The sequence below is a fragment of the Apostichopus japonicus genome, chromosome 3 (assembly GCF_037975245.1).
Source record: "Apostichopus japonicus isolate 1M-3 chromosome 3, ASM3797524v1, whole genome shotgun sequence".
NCBI lineage: Eukaryota > Metazoa > Echinodermata > Holothuroidea > Aspidochirotida > Stichopodidae > Apostichopus > Apostichopus japonicus.
In genome coordinates, this window is record NC_092563.1 from 21951251 (window position 1) to 21967857 (window position 16607).

The following is a 16607-nucleotide window of genomic DNA, read 5'->3' on the forward strand; positions in this document are numbered from 1 at the left end:
TATTATGGAAAGGCTGTATTGAAGGAAAGTACTAATGGTACTAAAGCATACTTAAACACTTATTATGGAAAGGCTGTATTGAAGGAAAGAACTAATGGTACTAAAGCATACTTAAACACTTATTATGGAAAGGCTGTATTGAAGGAAAGAACTAATGGTACTAAAGCATACTTAAACACTTATTATGGAAAGGCTGTATTGAAGGAAAGTACTAATGGTACTAAAGCATACTTAAACACTTATTATGGAAAGGCTGTATTGAAGGAAAGAACTAATGGTACTAAAGCATACTTTAACACTTATTATGGAAAGGGTGTATTGAAGGAAAGAACTAATGGTGCTAAAGCATACTTAACACTTATTATGGAAAGGCTGTATTGAAGGAAAGAACTAATGGTACTAAAGCATACTTACACACTTATTATGGAAAGGCTGTATTGAAGGAAAGTACCAATGGTACTAAAGCATACTTACACACTTATTATGAAAAGGCTGTATTGAAGGAAAGAACTAATGGTACTAAAGCATACTTACACACTTATTATGGAAAGGCTGTATTGAAGGAAAGAACTAATGGTACTAAAGCATACTTACACACTTATTATGGAAAGGCTGTATTGAAGGAAAGTACCAATGGTACTAAAGCATACTTACACACTTATTATGGAAAGGCTGTATTGAAGGAAAGAACTAATGGTACTAAAGCATACTTTAACACTTATTATGGAAAGGGTGTATTGAAGGAAAGAACTAATGGTGCTAAAGCATACTTAACACTTATTATGGAAAGGCTGTATTGAAGGAAAGAACTAATGGTACTAAAGCATACTTACACACTTATTATGGAAAGGCTGTATTGAAGGAAAGTACCAATGGTACTAAAGCATACTTTAACACTTATTATGGAAAGGGTGTATTGAAGGAAAGAACTAATGGTGCTAAAGCATACTTAACACTTATTATGGAAAGGCTGTATTGAAGGAAAGAACTAATGGTACTAAAGCATACTTACACACTTATTATGGAAAAACTGTATTGAAGGAAAGAACTAATGGTACTAAAGCATACTTAAACACTTATTATGGAAAGGCTGTATTGAAGGAAAGAACTAATGGTACTAAAGCATACTTAAACACTTATTATGGGAAGGCTGTATTGCAGGAAAGATCTAATGGTACTAAAGCATACTTAAACACTTATTATGGAAAGGCTGTATTGAAGGAAAGATCTAATGGTACTAAAGCATACTTCAACACTTATTATGAAAAGGCTGTATTGAAGGAAAGTACTGTAAATGGTGGCCCAATGACCCATAGCTACGAATATGTATGAATGTCCAACATACATCATGTAGGGAAGGACATATAACTGAAGGTCACTCACTGGTCCATGAACCGATATATCAGCAAATGGACCACACTTTTTGCATTCAATAATGTTGTCACAGGAAGGCCCAGGCAGTCACTCCTTGACACTGCCTATTTCTCAAAGTTAGGCATAGATCTGGTGTTGCATCAGAAGGAAGTGTTGTTCAACAATTCCGTGAAAATATGAATCCATTACCTTTGCATATGTCATGTATCCTTCAGAAAACAAGAACAATTCTTAAGGATATTTGCAAGTTTAGATGTGGATAATTGGGTGACATGCTACATAAATAATTGATCAAGATATCTACACCGTTGCTTTAAAAAAAAAATTAGAAGACTTTTTAGAAGATTTTTTAGAAGATCTTTAGTAGTACTGAAAGGTCATTGATGGCTCTGTGATCTTGGGAATAACTGTTAAAGGAGGACTTCTGTCGGTTTAACGTGCGGACAATTTTTTGATTACAGAGTGAGCTTTAAAGTAATCAAAATAAAAGTACAACTCACTGAACTGAGACAAAGCGTTCATGCCACCGCCTCTCATGGCTGATCGAATTATATACATGAGGAATCCAAGGATGAGGACGGTCCCAATGATGCCTGTAAAACCATCCGAACTGGCATGCTTGTAATTGATTTGAAGCTGTTAAAACAGAACAAGATAAACAGTAAATAAATCAAACAAAACACACATTTAACAAAAAACGCTCTCTTTTAGACCTGGTAAACTGCTAAACCATATCGTCATCTGTGAAGCTTCAATTTCGACAATTGGCAAAGAAAACTGTTGAAGATTTTGCAAGTAGGTTAATCCATTTCAACATATTTCAGACTCATCTCTGTACCACGGTTTCCCGAACTTATCCCCCCACGAACCCCTGGTAGATGTCAGAGTTGTCTACAAACCCCCAACTTTTCGAGACACGATCTGAGTCATTATTATACTATAATACGCATAACAGTGCTTCGTAAAAGATCAAGTTCATACTCATAGTGTAATGAAGAAAAACAAGAGATGAACAAATCTTTATTTGGAAACTTCAAGATCAGATCAAGAATTGTATCACGCATCGATCACCCATCACACACGATGAGACGGATGCTCCTGTTTTCTATCACATGCACGGTGCAGTACTACTATGGCAACATATGCGTATGGAACGTGAAAAGAATTTGTCGATAGGTACAACTTTTGCACATTACTACATTATATGATGCACCCCAGTTAGGGAACCCCTGCAATATACCCTTTAAAATATGCTAGAATATCAAAAAATGGTCACTCATGCTCAAAACTAGACCAATCATTTCACTGCTGGCCTTAGGATGATATTCCCACAGAGAGACAGGTAACTGTCTATATGTTAACACTCCTGTAATAATTTGGAGGGTCGGGAACGGTAGAAAGAAGAATCTAGAAAAGCTTGAGCGATGTTCGACCGGTGTAATCCTGTGTAAAAGTAAGTTGGCCTGACCTTTCGATCCTAGCAGGACCTTCTTCAAAGGCTTTTACAGATAAATCAAAAAAACTTTTCATTTTGTGGCCATTTTTGGCTTTGACATCAAGCAATATTGGTATCTTTATTTCTATATTCCTTTAAGAACTGAAACTCCCAAAAATGTCCAATAATATTACTGGATTGGATTAGTATAGGATATATAGAACAGAGTATGTTACTGAAGCCTAACATGTCATTTTCATACTAGCACCGACCCTGTCTATTGCAGAGATGCCCAGCTCATCTTCGACTTTCCTCAGTTTTCCTTCAAACTTCTCGATATTGCCAACTCTGAGTCTGAAGTGATTGGACTGACCTCTTCCAACCTGTAAAGATATCGGGCAAAATACATGACGGTAACGTTTGGACTGAATGTCTGCTGGGAGTAAAAGACATTACTGTTTGTTTGTTTGAAGATATTCTATGACTTGAAACTTAAAGGAGCTCTCCTCTTAGCTTTCTCCATTCCCATATAGCATGATCCATTCCACATAAGTGTCCCATTCTTTATCCCATCCTATATTTACCACAGTCGGCTACATTCTTCATATCAGTGGCGTAGGAAGGTACTTTTGAGTTGGGGGGCTGAAGACTGATGGCCGGCCTGGGAAAGGGGTCTAAGTGGAGGGGGTGTCCCCCTCCCCTTTGGAATTTTTTTGCATTTCCAGGTGGCCTCAGATGCAATTTGGTGCAATATAGCACACTTCAACACCCACTCCATTTTGTAAAGAATTTTGCATTTTCACCTGGCCTTAGATGCAATTTGGTGCTTCAAATGAGATTTTTTTCTCATTTGGAAATGAAAAAGGGGTTTTCTGACTTGCGGAGCGGGGGGGCGGAACGATACTTCCGCCCCCCATATTTTTCACTGGGGGAGGCTGGCGCCCCCCCAGCCCCCCCGGTTCCTACGCCCTTGCTTCATATCATTGACCGTCTCCCATAATATGCCCTGTTCCCCAAAGTATACTAAACAGTCAATACCCTATTGCATGCCTCATAACCTGTTAAGTTCTTACCTCTCTACCAAACATGATGGCACCATCATGCAAATACACATGGACAACGTCAGATTCTGGATTGGATGCCTCACCACTTCCATCAGAATCGTAGTATGTGACAGACAGACCTTTGACCTTTTCCAAGTTAAAGATACGGCAGGGAGAATAGAAAATTGTTAACATGCAAACGTGTGCTTTCAACATTTTTTACAAAAGGGCTTCATCAAACTTCTTTTACTTTCAATAATACTTTTAATAATGGTTCCTGGAAAGACAAATACCAGAGGATACTGACTTCTCTTAAAGTTTTATAATCTCAAGGATTGCAAAAGTTCTTACCTAACTGATATATCTGGTTCTGTTTTGTTTTAATCTGACTATATCACACATTACAGGAGTTAACAACCCGCATTGTTAATTGAACAGAGTAAACCAGCACCTTGACATATTTAATGGGGTTCTTAAACTTATCTTGTTTAGAAATAACTATCAAATTGGGACAGTGGAGATGGGTGGCATAACTGGCATGTGACTCCTCTCACTACTCAATTGTTTGAAAAACTGATTAGAAATAAAGAAAAATGTAACTCTTTTTTATTTTTGTATATCAAAAAGTGACCAATTTGTTGAGAAAATAAACAAAATTATAACTTAAAAATTGCAGTTACAGTACATTAACAGACTGTACTGGAAATTATGGTAAGGAATGCTTGGAGGGATTACTTTTCAATCCAAAAATGAAGAATTCAAATATAAAATATTTCACCTCTCCTTTGGCTAACATGTCATTAATAAATGTCTGCCAGGAGATGTTCTGGGCATCATCTCCCTTCGAGAGCATGTTCAGCAATGTGATTATAAGAAGAAGCATTAGTAACATTCGGATATTATCATTGTCCAAGCCCCCCTTCTGAGGATCTGTATAATCGAAACAAACAAAAATTGGAAGACGACGGGAGTACTTTTATACTTTATCGTGAAATAACAAAGGCAAACAAATTTCTAACCTACCCAAGAAACATGAATGTAATTCCTACAAGTAATTTTTGATATTATAAAAACAGCTAAAGCTGGTCCATTGTTGTACCAAGAGTGAACTTGTAGCACACAGGTGAGATGTCCTAGTTACACTTTCACAAATATTCATTTTGTCTGTTCAAAATTATAACCAACTATTTTCAAGTCTGTCAGCTATCTTGATTTCATCACACTTGTATGTTTGGTAATTGCAACCATTAGGCCAAATATCTTTAAAACTGTTTGTAAAATTTTAATGCAAATTTAGAACACATTAATCCTAGACATGCTAAATATAAAAACTGAATCATTGTGTTCATCAATGTATCTTCCCAACAAAATAAATACATTTTGTTTTAGATTCAACATTCAGAGAGACACCATACTGTACCTTCTTCATCTTTTTGTTCCTGTTTCTCATCATTTTGATTTTGTCTGTTGGATTGTCTGGGAGAACTGGAAAATTGTAAAGTTTCTGAAGAAAAAAGATCACAAAATAATTACACACAGCTAACATTCTCATCACAAAAGGTAACAAACTTTGGTTTAAGATTACTTAGGCTCAGTGTACCCAATAAACAGTGCTTTTAGTCAACAACATGAATTTACAAATTTAAAGCTAGGTCAAATGAATATAAATTCCAAAAGTTAACAATTATTAAAACAAAAGGCAAGGCAGACTAATGTTACACATGTATCTTTACAAATAAACAAAGTACAGTAATTCGCTCTTCGAAATAATAGCGATTAAATATTTCATTATAAAATCAAGAATCTCAATTTTGTTTAATTCTTGATTTCATTAAGGGTCCTAAACAAAAGGATGACATCGCTGTTCTTCCTCACCTCTTCCAATCTTAAGTCAGCCATCCTAACGTAACATCATGAATATTAAAAAATGTTAACGAATGACCCCTATCACCTGATTTTGTTTTTGACACTGTAATGACCAACATAAACAATTTTTGGCTTAGTTTACAAGAGTTTATTTCCAATAGTACTCTCATTTCTTTATGTTACCAAGTTCTTTTTGATCAAGACATTATGGAAACTCACAATCAGACCTGGAGCTTACCATTTATGCCCAGAATATTTTTCAAAGTGGTATTGCTCAAATTAGATCTTTGTATTATGCTTTGCAAAGCATTGAACACTCTCCTTCTTTGGGTACTCCAATGTGATGAAACCTGAGAAGGAATATAAGGAAAAAAAGAATGAAAACAGGGTTTCAGTTAAGGTGATCTGGAAAACAAAGAAAGGATTGGTTTACAGTATGTAACTTCTCAAATGGCTTTCATTAATGCTGCCAAAATGGTATATTGGCTTGACACAGCATAACAGTAGACAATGATATAATGTCATGGTTGTATCAGGTGGCTAAATACCATACTAAATTTGGGTCTTTCTTTCTTTGCTGCAAAAATACCATAATACACATGCACATGTTGGTATGTTCCTGTACAATACTCTTCCATGCTAAAAACGGAATTAAAATTTGAATACCTGATTGTACGTAGAAAGATTGAGAAATTTATTCAACCACACATTAATATTAAATGGCATGGCTAAAGCCTAAAATGATACCAGCACACAAGCAAATGAACAATTTGAATGTGGACTCAACTCTATGAATACTCAACTTTTCAACATGCTCTGTGTTGTTATCTTAAGCTTTAGAGGCTAAATCTCATTTATAAACCCAAGTGAAATGTTCTTGAAGATGGGAACTACAGTAGCAACCTCCTATTTAAAGGATTAGGCTTGGTATCTATAAGATTAAAAGCATACTCTAAGTTTGCTATGTACATTAGAGTGTATATTTTTATAATCCATTCTGATACATGAACCACTTGCACAAATTACTGCTGGAGTTAACCAGCATTAATGCAAGTTGAGCATGTTCTATATAACATAAATTTCTGAAACTTTCAACTTGAAACTTTCCCAATGACTCTTATATAAGATCTAATTTCATCCTGTGTCAAATAGTTATTGAAAGATTTTTGATGTGACCTGCATAAGTTTATGGTAATCGAACTTTAAAGCCTCATTATACATACAAACTCCACTTCTACTTCCACTAAACAATCTTTTCATGGTAACTAATTTTTTGACAATGTACTTTTGTCAGAATTCTGGCTTATTTACACAGTTCAAAGAAATGAAAATTTCAGACAAGAAAATTGTTTAACATCCACAACATTAATCATGCGTATGTGTGGGTACTGGGCAGGAGCTTTCATTCATAACTGTACATGTGTTGTGTGTAACCAATACTGTATCACATGCATAGTCAAGGGCGGCGGAACCGGGGGGGCACAGGGCAGGCGCGGCGGAACGGAAAAATTATTGGGGGGGCTAATGTGTGGAGACTATCTAAGCGGAGCGCCACCATCGGTTGGCGCGGAGCGTACAAGAAAATTTTGGGTTATTTCAAACCTCCAGATGGCCGGAAACGGCACTTCCCGTGTGTTTTATGCTGCGAATACCTAGCCCTAAAATATGTGTCTCAAGTCTGCAATTTCTCAGATTGCACGTAAAAGTCTGTAAAAACATTGAAATTTGTATATTCGATGGTGTTTTAAGAGAATTATACTCGTAGTGTACTCGCAAAGACATTTTTTAGTGTAGTAAGGGCAGTGGCGGAGCTAGGGGTATTCCGCATGGTCGGGGGGGGGCAAGAATGGTCTGTAGGGGCGCTTTCGACACTATCTAAGCGGAGCGCCACCACATGTTGGCGCGGAGCGTACAGAAAATTTTGAGTAAAGATACTCCCTAGATTGCAGGAAATGACCCTTTCCGGGCCTTGCTAATTTGCAGATAAACGGAGAATAAATAGGTGTCGTCGCCATTTTGTCGGAAAATTACACCAACAGAATATGACAAATGTCAATAGGTATATGAGAGCGCAATAAAATAGTCAATAATAGCGAATAAGTAAGAAGTATAGTGAAAAGCTGGAAAGGGCGCCAGCAGTCCATTTGAGTCTGTCAGGGGGGGGGGCATCCGCCCCCTGACTGTATATATGGACGCTCCGCCACTAAGTAAGGGGATGTTGGAAAACTGTCTGAAATGAGGCAAGTCATTGGCCTAAGACGAAGTTGTGTTACGCTTACTGGTACTCACACTCACTGCTTCCACTTTTCACGGGGGGTGAAGACGCGGTTGGGGTGACAATGTGGTCTATAGCCAGGGGACGGGCCGAGGGTCCCCCAGCAATTACTAAAATTATTACATCTATATAGTATTCGTGTGCATCGGACAGATCGACAAGTATGCATTGAAAAAATGGGCAGATGCACGTTTCGGAGCCTTGGTAAATATTGGGGGGGCTTATCATGCATTTGCCCCCTCAACTTTTTCATTGGGGGGGCTAAGCCCCCCCAAGCCCCCCCGGTTCCGCCGCCACTGGCACAGGGGGCACGTGCCCCCCACTTTTCCTCAGGTTAAAAATGTGCCCTTTTTCTACATAAAAATTGAGGTGTCTCAAGTTAGCAAGAGGCCAGGGAACCAGACTGAACACTCGGGAAGGGCCGTTTACAGCCATCTGAGGGGTTTGTAAAACCAAAAATTTTCTTGTACGCTCAGCGCCAACCGATGGTGGCGCTCCGCTCAGATATTCATGCATACAACTTTGCAAATCCTGGCTACGCCCCTGACTTTTAATGAATTTCTGTGGTTCAAACTCAAAGCTATTTCGAATGGAAAAAAATTGTTAAGATATTGACAAGAAATAAACTCTAATTCGGAAGATTCCTACATTAGCAACTAGCATGATTTCACCTCAGTTTGTCCCAAAAGAAATCTTGTTCCTTGTTTCCCAATTTGCACATTGGATATTGCAGTGCTAGTATGCATATTTTCCTTGAAGGGGGGGGGGGGGGGGCATTGATGGAGTGATGTGTATACGCAAATAAGATAATACAATAATATAAAGGGTACTAAATATAAGGCTGCATCAGTCCAATCAAATTTCTGCAAAGTGCCCAAGTTGATGTCGGTGCCCCCCAAGGTTAAAAGTGCTTCCGCCGCCCTTGTGCATAGTACCATAAATGATGGCATTACATAATATATCTGGCTCTTTCTCACAGTTTTCTGTAGCAGATATAGCCATTAGAATGACACATTTTTAAATAGTCTTGACTCATTAGTTCTTCCCTGGCAGTTGAATGTCTGATCGTATTTAGTGTTCACTGTGTATCCGTCATCATTTTTGTTTTTAATTTTTCAAATTACAGACAATACGAAAATGATGAAACTACATTACGACTACAGTAGTTATAAACTGCGGGAGTGTGTGACTTAAAGGAATTGTCTGGTGGAAGATTTTGATACATTGTCCTTGTAGTTATTATTTTTCTCTTTCTAACCATGTAAAAATTGTCCCCATTCGACGTTTTCTTCTTGTAGAAATCTGGTTTTCAAATTCACCAGTTTCTCACCAAAAGTACCGTTTGTTCGAACGCTTCAATATGGTGATTGACGTAATGCTTGCAGATAAGATAAGATAAGATAAGATAAGTAAGCCTATACACGCGAACATTCTTCGCGCTGGAGCTGGATACCGCAATGCATAAACAACGAAGAGCCTGCTGTTAAAACTTATCTTGTGTTACACAAAGACCACGAAACCACCGATCTACTACATATATTGCGGCTTAAGGAGTTTTTTAAATCCTATCTAATTTATAAGAAATTTTACCGGAAATTATTGAAGAAATTGATCGAATCGTTGTCAGAGCAGAATATAGCACTGAGAAGCTTAGGCTTCGCAGAACTGTCCGATTGTCAACGTTTGAGTACAGCCTACATGCGAACATTTTTCGCGTTGGAGCTGGATAGCGCGATGTATAGCCTGAACAACTCAGCGTCTGCTGTTAAAATTTACCTTCTGTTACTCAAAGACCACGGAACCACCGCTCAAGTACATGGCGGCTTAAGGAGTTTTTGAAATCATATCTAATTTTTAAGAAATTTCACCGGAAATTAAGGAAGAAATTTATTTGTATACAAACGCTGTTTTTGTTGTGATTACCGTATAGGTACTGTGCGGAGGGTGGGTTATGACGCAATCTGCTATGGCAGAGCTGACGTCACGTATTGTACTGTTCAAATCATATTTGAAATGTCTATCCATAACGATTAAAAAATCGTTTCTCTGTCAAACGCAACATTAGCGTTCTCATACTTTGACAACATGTTTAGAAAATTATTTACAATTTTTTAAGGTAACTTCTTTGGGCCACCAGACAATCCTTTTAATGCATACCATTGCCAAGTTGAATATCTTCTGACACACATATCTTCTGACTTGGTTTGTTACTCTGCCTTGTATTACCGAACATGTGCTGAACACCGATGATTGCAAGTGATGACAGTTTGTATTGTACTTTGAATTATTAAGTTGCGATACTTTGTACTGGTTATTTGCAAAGCTTGCACTTGGTGTAGACCTTTCATTCCATACGTTACGCGCGGGTCTCACAGGTTTCGCTAAACTAGTACACGTAGTTCTCTTTCGAGCAGAAACTTTCTTACGGTTTTCTCTAACGATTATTTTTCCTCCCAATTTCTTCGACCACTCCCTTTTGGTTGAAATTAAACGAATAACTCCACTCATGATTTAAAAGGTTCACTCTAGCGATGGAAGAAACGGTATGTATGTAGTTTGTTGACGATTTCTTTTTTAGATTGGAAGGGCTACAACAAGGTTACATGTCAGTTCTCCGCCTGTTTGGAAATTGTTACCATTACATCATAATAAACTGCATAATGCTTATTAGGAACTCCCCAAATTGGTCACTTCAAATATGCCAGACACACTGACACATTTCTGCAGATTTTGTAACTTCACGAACATGACTTAGGTTCAATTCGGGGCTATACTGGTGAATACTCAGGCGCGTAGCCAAGGGGGGGGGGCGAAGGGGGAAGCCGCCCCCCCATTGGGCATATTTAAAAAAAACAATTAATGTTTTTATGATATCGCTAGTATTTTCAAAAGAGAAAATGCTAAGATGCAACTTACAAGGCCTGGGAAGTGCCATTTCCAGCGATTTGGGAGGCATTTTCAGCCAAAATTTTCTTGTACGCTTCGCGCCCATCATGGTGGCGCTACGCTTAGATAGTTTGCAATGCTGAATCTACAGTTTCGCCCCTCCTTTGGCAAATTCCTGGCTAGGCGCCTGTGAATACTCCATTAGAGGGATAACCGAATGAGATGGGATGGAGAGCGAAGGGAGTGGGAGAATGGGGAGACCGTAGTAACTGAATGGTGTCCCCCCCCCCTTGTCTGTATTTCCAAAGACGAAAGTAGTCCCAACTTATTCGGTTACAAATAGCAGCCAATACTTCGACACGTCAAGGCCATATACATAGGCGTACGGGACCATTTCAGTTTGGGGGGGCAGAACTTTTTGTGCCCGAAAGTTCCCGTGACACTATCTAAGCGGAGCGCCACCATCGGTTGGCGCGTAGCGTACAAGAAAATTTTTGGCACACAATGCCTCTCAGATTGCCGGAAACGGCACTTCTGAGGCCTTGCAAGTTGCATCTAAACATTCTTTATTTTATAATCTCACGTTTTAGAAATTTACACTTCCCCAAAAATTTGGTAAATTAGAAGAAGAAAAAATTGTAACATCACTTTGAAGGGGAAAAATGGGACAGTATATTTTTTAAGCTTCTGTTTAGTTATCTTATTTATTATTTTAACACAGTACTCAGTTACCTCCAGAAAAACATACATTGTTCAACGACACGTAGGCGGAATTATATCGCTGTGTCGGGTGAGACTGCAATTTGTCTCACAAAAAAGTATAAAATATAACAAAGAATATGATAAACGTGTACTTCTAGGCTTGTAGGCACCCCCCCCCCCATCATCCATGAAAAAGAAAATGTTTCTTGTATACACTCATGTTGGGGATCTCTAGGTCAAGTGCTACGTAGCACTTTTAATCTGGGGGGGGGGCACCGACATCAAAGGGCACTTTGCAGAAATTCGATTGGACTGATGTAGCCTGATATTTAGTACCCTTTATAACTCTTGTTATTTTATCTTATATGTGTATACACATCACTCCATCAACGCCCCCCCCCCCCTAAAGGAAAATATGCATACTAACACTGCAATATCCAATGCGCAAATTGGGAAACAAGGAACAAGTTTTCTTTTGAGACAAAATGAGGTGAAATCATGCTAGTTGCTAATGTAGGAATCTTCCGAATTAGAGTTTTCTTCTTGCTAACATCTTAACAAATTTTTCCCATTCGAAATAGCTTTGAGTTTGACCCACAGAAATTCATTAACAGTCACGGGCTTAGCCAGGATTTGCAAAGTTGTATGCACGACTATCTGAGCGGAGCGCCACCATCGGTTGGCGCGGAGCGTACTAGAAAATTTTTGGTTTTACAAACCTCTCAGATGGCCGGAAACGGCCCTTCCCGAGTGTTCATTCTGGTTCCCTGGCCTCTTGCTAACTTGAGGCACCTTAATTTTTATGTAGCCAACTGAGTTCTGACCATGGGAAGTTCTGAATATCATCCTTAGACCAAATCTTTACGACCTGAACTTCGAACCAGATATGGATTTAAAACAGAAATTATCACAAAGAGACCAAATATGCCTGGTGACCTTCCATTCTTTTTTTAGTAAAATACCTATCTACCTCTTAAATGTATCAAATAGAGAAGGATGTGCGACCAGTTTTCTGTTTACAGATAACTTCTCTACAGATATGAGAGAAGTGATGTATTAATTAAGACTGCATCAGCATTCAATATCACTCAGCTGGGACAATATTTGGTGTTGATGTACTTTCATATCCCGCTTCAAAGCAATCGCATGGACGGTGTGAGCACTATACTACCTCGCTTGTATTTCATAAGTTCAAATACTGTCCAATATATAGGACAATAGAGTGGTCAAGCATTGGAAACCTATACCAACTGGCTGTTCAGTATGAATGTGCATGATACTAGCGACGGTTCCTGGTACTTTCTCGTGCAGTACGTGAGATATGTCATGGTTCTTCATCCTTACGCGATTCTAATAAGTAAGTTTGCTTTAACAGCTTTATATTTCTTGTAATCTTACTTTATTGAAGCCAATATCTTGGCAAAGAAAGGAGGAATTGTAGCACTATACCTGTAGTGAAGTTTCTAATTTTTTGGATTATGATATACCAATGTACTACAATTCTGGTAAGAATAAACTTTTAATGATTTAGATATCCTCCCAAAAGATGAACATTTAACAAACATGACATCATACCAAACTCTGTAGGAACTGATTGAGCCCTGGGAGGATGGATCTGAAGACCAAGTAGACTAATGTTATGACGGACATCCTGCATATCATTATCCTCAGTACACTGGACTGGAAAAGTATCTGAAAAACAGAGAATGTAAAGACCAGATCTGAAATATCAATGATGTGACACAAAGATAAAGGGCGTTATAGCAAACACGTCTAATCTCACGAGTGTAATTGAGATGTCATTTTTAAAAAACCAAAGTCTATGCCAACCTACAATGACATGGAATGTTTGGGTCCTCTTCCCCATATAATGCCATGTTCCCTTTATAGAGCGGGAGCCAAGAGGGTTTGGTTAGCTGGGAAGGTAACTAATTGCCTTGTACATCGCAATGTTCACAGTGCATTCCTGTATATGAAAACAGACGACTGGCTAACCTGCTGTGGTGGGTGTGGCTGCAGGAGGGCAATTTTAAATTCACCTAAAAGCTACCCTAGATCAGCTTTCATTGGTAACCCCATCAAAGTAACTACAATGTGTCAGGTGTGGCCCCAAGAGCAACAAGTGGCCATCGACAGCCATGATAGATGACCCCTCATGGATGGCCTAGGTCAGCTCATGAGGTAACCACTTGAAACCTTCTGAAAAATGATGGTTAGGACTTCAGACACAAGGGATGGGCATTTCCAGTAAGTTTTATTGGTGGGGTACCCCTGCCAGTGGACCCCCAAAATGCCCTCCCCTCTAGGTCAGCTCATGAGGTAACGGGTTGTTGTAGAATGTTATAAAATAATCTAATGTCTTGCTATATTTGAAGAACAGTTTTCAAAATTAGAAAAGTAGAGTAAACTATAAGTTATCAAAGTGTGGAAAAAGTGGGCAGAAACTGGCGCGGTTTTACGAGCTCCCACACGAATTTTATAGTGGCCTAGAAAGACCATTAGAAATTGTATTATTTTTTAAACTATTTTTTTTCCCCAATAAATTTCGAAACTTTGTATCGACAATTTAATTTTCTGTATGTCTCAAACGTTTTTCTAAAATCTTTACTACTTTACTCCAAATTTAGAATTCTCTTTTAAAAATTCGACTATTTTGTTTCACAAAACCGTGTCCACAAAGCATTTAAACGTTTTCAATCACATAGTTTCCTACCGTAAACCATCGACTTTATTCATTCTCGTACCTCATGGCGTGAGGTAACCTTATCCTTCTTTTTCGGCTTTTGTCAGACCATGGTCTGACAAAGCGTTCTTTTAAGCGTTCTAATTTGTTAAAAACTGGTGACATTATTAGGGTTAACCTTGCTACATTTGCTTATAAGGCATGGAATGGACTGTTACCAAATGCTTTTAATGACTACTTAATATGAAACAGTGATATTTATCATTACAATACCAGATTTTCAGGCAATGCACATTATAACAGGTATAATTCTACAATGGGGATGTTATCACTAAGGGCACGTACAATCAAAACATGGAATTCTCTATCAGACAATATAACAATTACACCTTCTGCAAAATCATTCAGAAGAAACTTTATTCAAAAAATTATTGCATCTTATTAATTGAACATGTTCATTTTTTTCTTATATATTTAGTTCACTTTTTCCTTTTTTTTACATGGAGTCCTCTACTTTGTTAAGCCATCTGAAGGTATTTTAGAGGACTTCCTATGACATTGTATTTATTCACGTGATGAAACAAATCAATCAATCAATGGTCAGCCATACACCACTGAGTTAGATAGTGCGATCATTGCTGCTGGTGCATGTGTCACTTTTGGCGCTCCATGGGATTTGCGCAAGCGCAGAGGGTACACGGAACATTGACCAATCACCCAGTTCGCCTCTTTACGTAATTAGAAAAGGCGTTTCGCAACATAGCCGGCATGGATAATTCTTGTTTTAAAAGAGTTTTCGAGAAAACAATATCTATTTCTTTACCGAACTTTAACGTAACATGCAGTACAAAAAACTGTTTTGTAACCTTATGCGCCTTTCACCAAACTCTACAAAGTAGGGGATTTAAGCTATTATCGTGATCAGCACGATACTGAAGCTATTCACAATTATTAATTGTTTTGAAGTAAACAATTGAAGTCGTTTGAAATGCCAAACGCTATAGCTATTTGCTTCTCGGCCTTTTGGCTACGATCATGCGTAGTATGTTTTCCCTTTCGAGGGGAATGGTGATGCACACTCGACGATGATCACACAGTCACAGTCCCGATGCAAGGGGACTGGGGTTGAGAGCGGATCAGTCGTTCGGTAGTTTGGTTTTCATGCTCAGGTTCTTTCATGGCCGACTCTTCCTCAAAAAAGTATCTGTTCCCTTTCGAGGGGAATAGTGATGCACACCGACGATGATCACATAGTCATAGTCCCGATGCAAGGGGACTTGGGTTGAGAGCGGATCAGCCGTTCGGAAGTTTGGTTTTCGTGCCCATGTTCTTTCCTGGGCGACTTTTTCTTAAAAAGCAGAACCGTATATCGACTTGTTGAATGAGTTTGAAATATAGTCAGTAGTAACGTTTTTTGTGAGAGTTGTGGAATGTGAAGGGTAAAAACGGGCAAATGGATCAGTGATTGGGGGCGAAAATCGGGATGGTTCTTTATTAAGAACAGATTTCAGTAACATCAAAAGTGAAGTTTTGGCAAAAAAATGTATTCTCTGAGTAGGAATTGAGATTGGGAAAGGGGTACAGAATCAGTCAGTGGCGGCGGAACCGGGGGGGGGGGCCTTGGGGGGCTCAACCCCCGTAATGAAAAAGTTGAGGGGGCAAATGCATGATAAACCCCCCCCCCCAATATTTACCAAGGCTCCGAAACGTGCATCTGCCCATTTTTCAATGCATACTTGTCGATCTGTCCGATGCACACGTATACTATATAGGTTTAATAATTCTAGTAAATGCTAGGGTACCCTTGGCCCGTCCCCTGGCTATAGACCACATTGTCACCCCAACCGCGTCTTCACGTCCCGTGAAAAGTGGAAGCAGTGACTACCGGTAAACGTAACACAACTTCGTCTTAGCCCAATGACTTGCCACATTTCAGCCAGTTCTCCAGCATCCCTTTGCTACACTCAAAAACGTCTTTGCGAGTACACTACGAGTAATATCCACCCTCTTAAAACACCATCGAATATACAAATTGCAATGTGTTTACAGACTTTTGCGTGCAATCTGAGAAATTGCAGGCTTGAGAACAATATTTTAGGGCTGGGTATTCGCAGCATAGCACACTCGGGAAGTGCCGTTTCCGGCCATCTGGGGGGTTTGAAAAACCCAATTTTTTCTTGTACGCTCCGCGCCAACCGATGGTGGCGCTCTGCTTAGATAGTCTCCACGCATATTAGCCCCCCCCCCCCCAAATAATTTTCCACTACCGCCGCGCCTGTAATCAGTAGCAAATGTCCTAAAGCCAGTCCCCGATTGTGAGTAGAGGTTGCCAATCTATCGATT

The 16607-nt window shown here is 38.9% G+C and overlaps 1 protein-coding gene across 5 annotated transcripts in view; it reads right to left on the reverse strand.

Annotated features, from left to right (window-relative positions):
* The window catches only part of LOC139965471 (mitochondrial inner membrane m-AAA protease component paraplegin-like), a 92273-nt gene that overhangs the window by 13445 nt on the left and 62221 nt on the right, over nt 1-16607 (reverse strand). For 2 of the 5 annotated variants that reach the window (XM_071967848.1, XM_071967849.1), the window contains exons 3-7: nt 5273-5356; nt 4631-4782; nt 3883-3999; nt 3082-3192; nt 1875-2010 (exon numbers count right to left, since the gene is read on the reverse strand). In XM_071967848.1, the coding sequence (XP_071823949.1) occupies nt 1875-2010; nt 3082-3192; nt 3883-3999; nt 4631-4782; nt 5273-5356 (600 nt within the window). Of the gene's footprint in view, nt 1-1874; nt 2011-3081; nt 3193-3882; nt 4000-4630; nt 4783-5272; nt 5357-5956; nt 6069-10150; nt 10632-13156; nt 13274-16607 lie in introns of those variants that run through there. The other 3 variants (XM_071967850.1, XM_071967846.1, XM_071967851.1) reach the window with 3 other exon arrangements.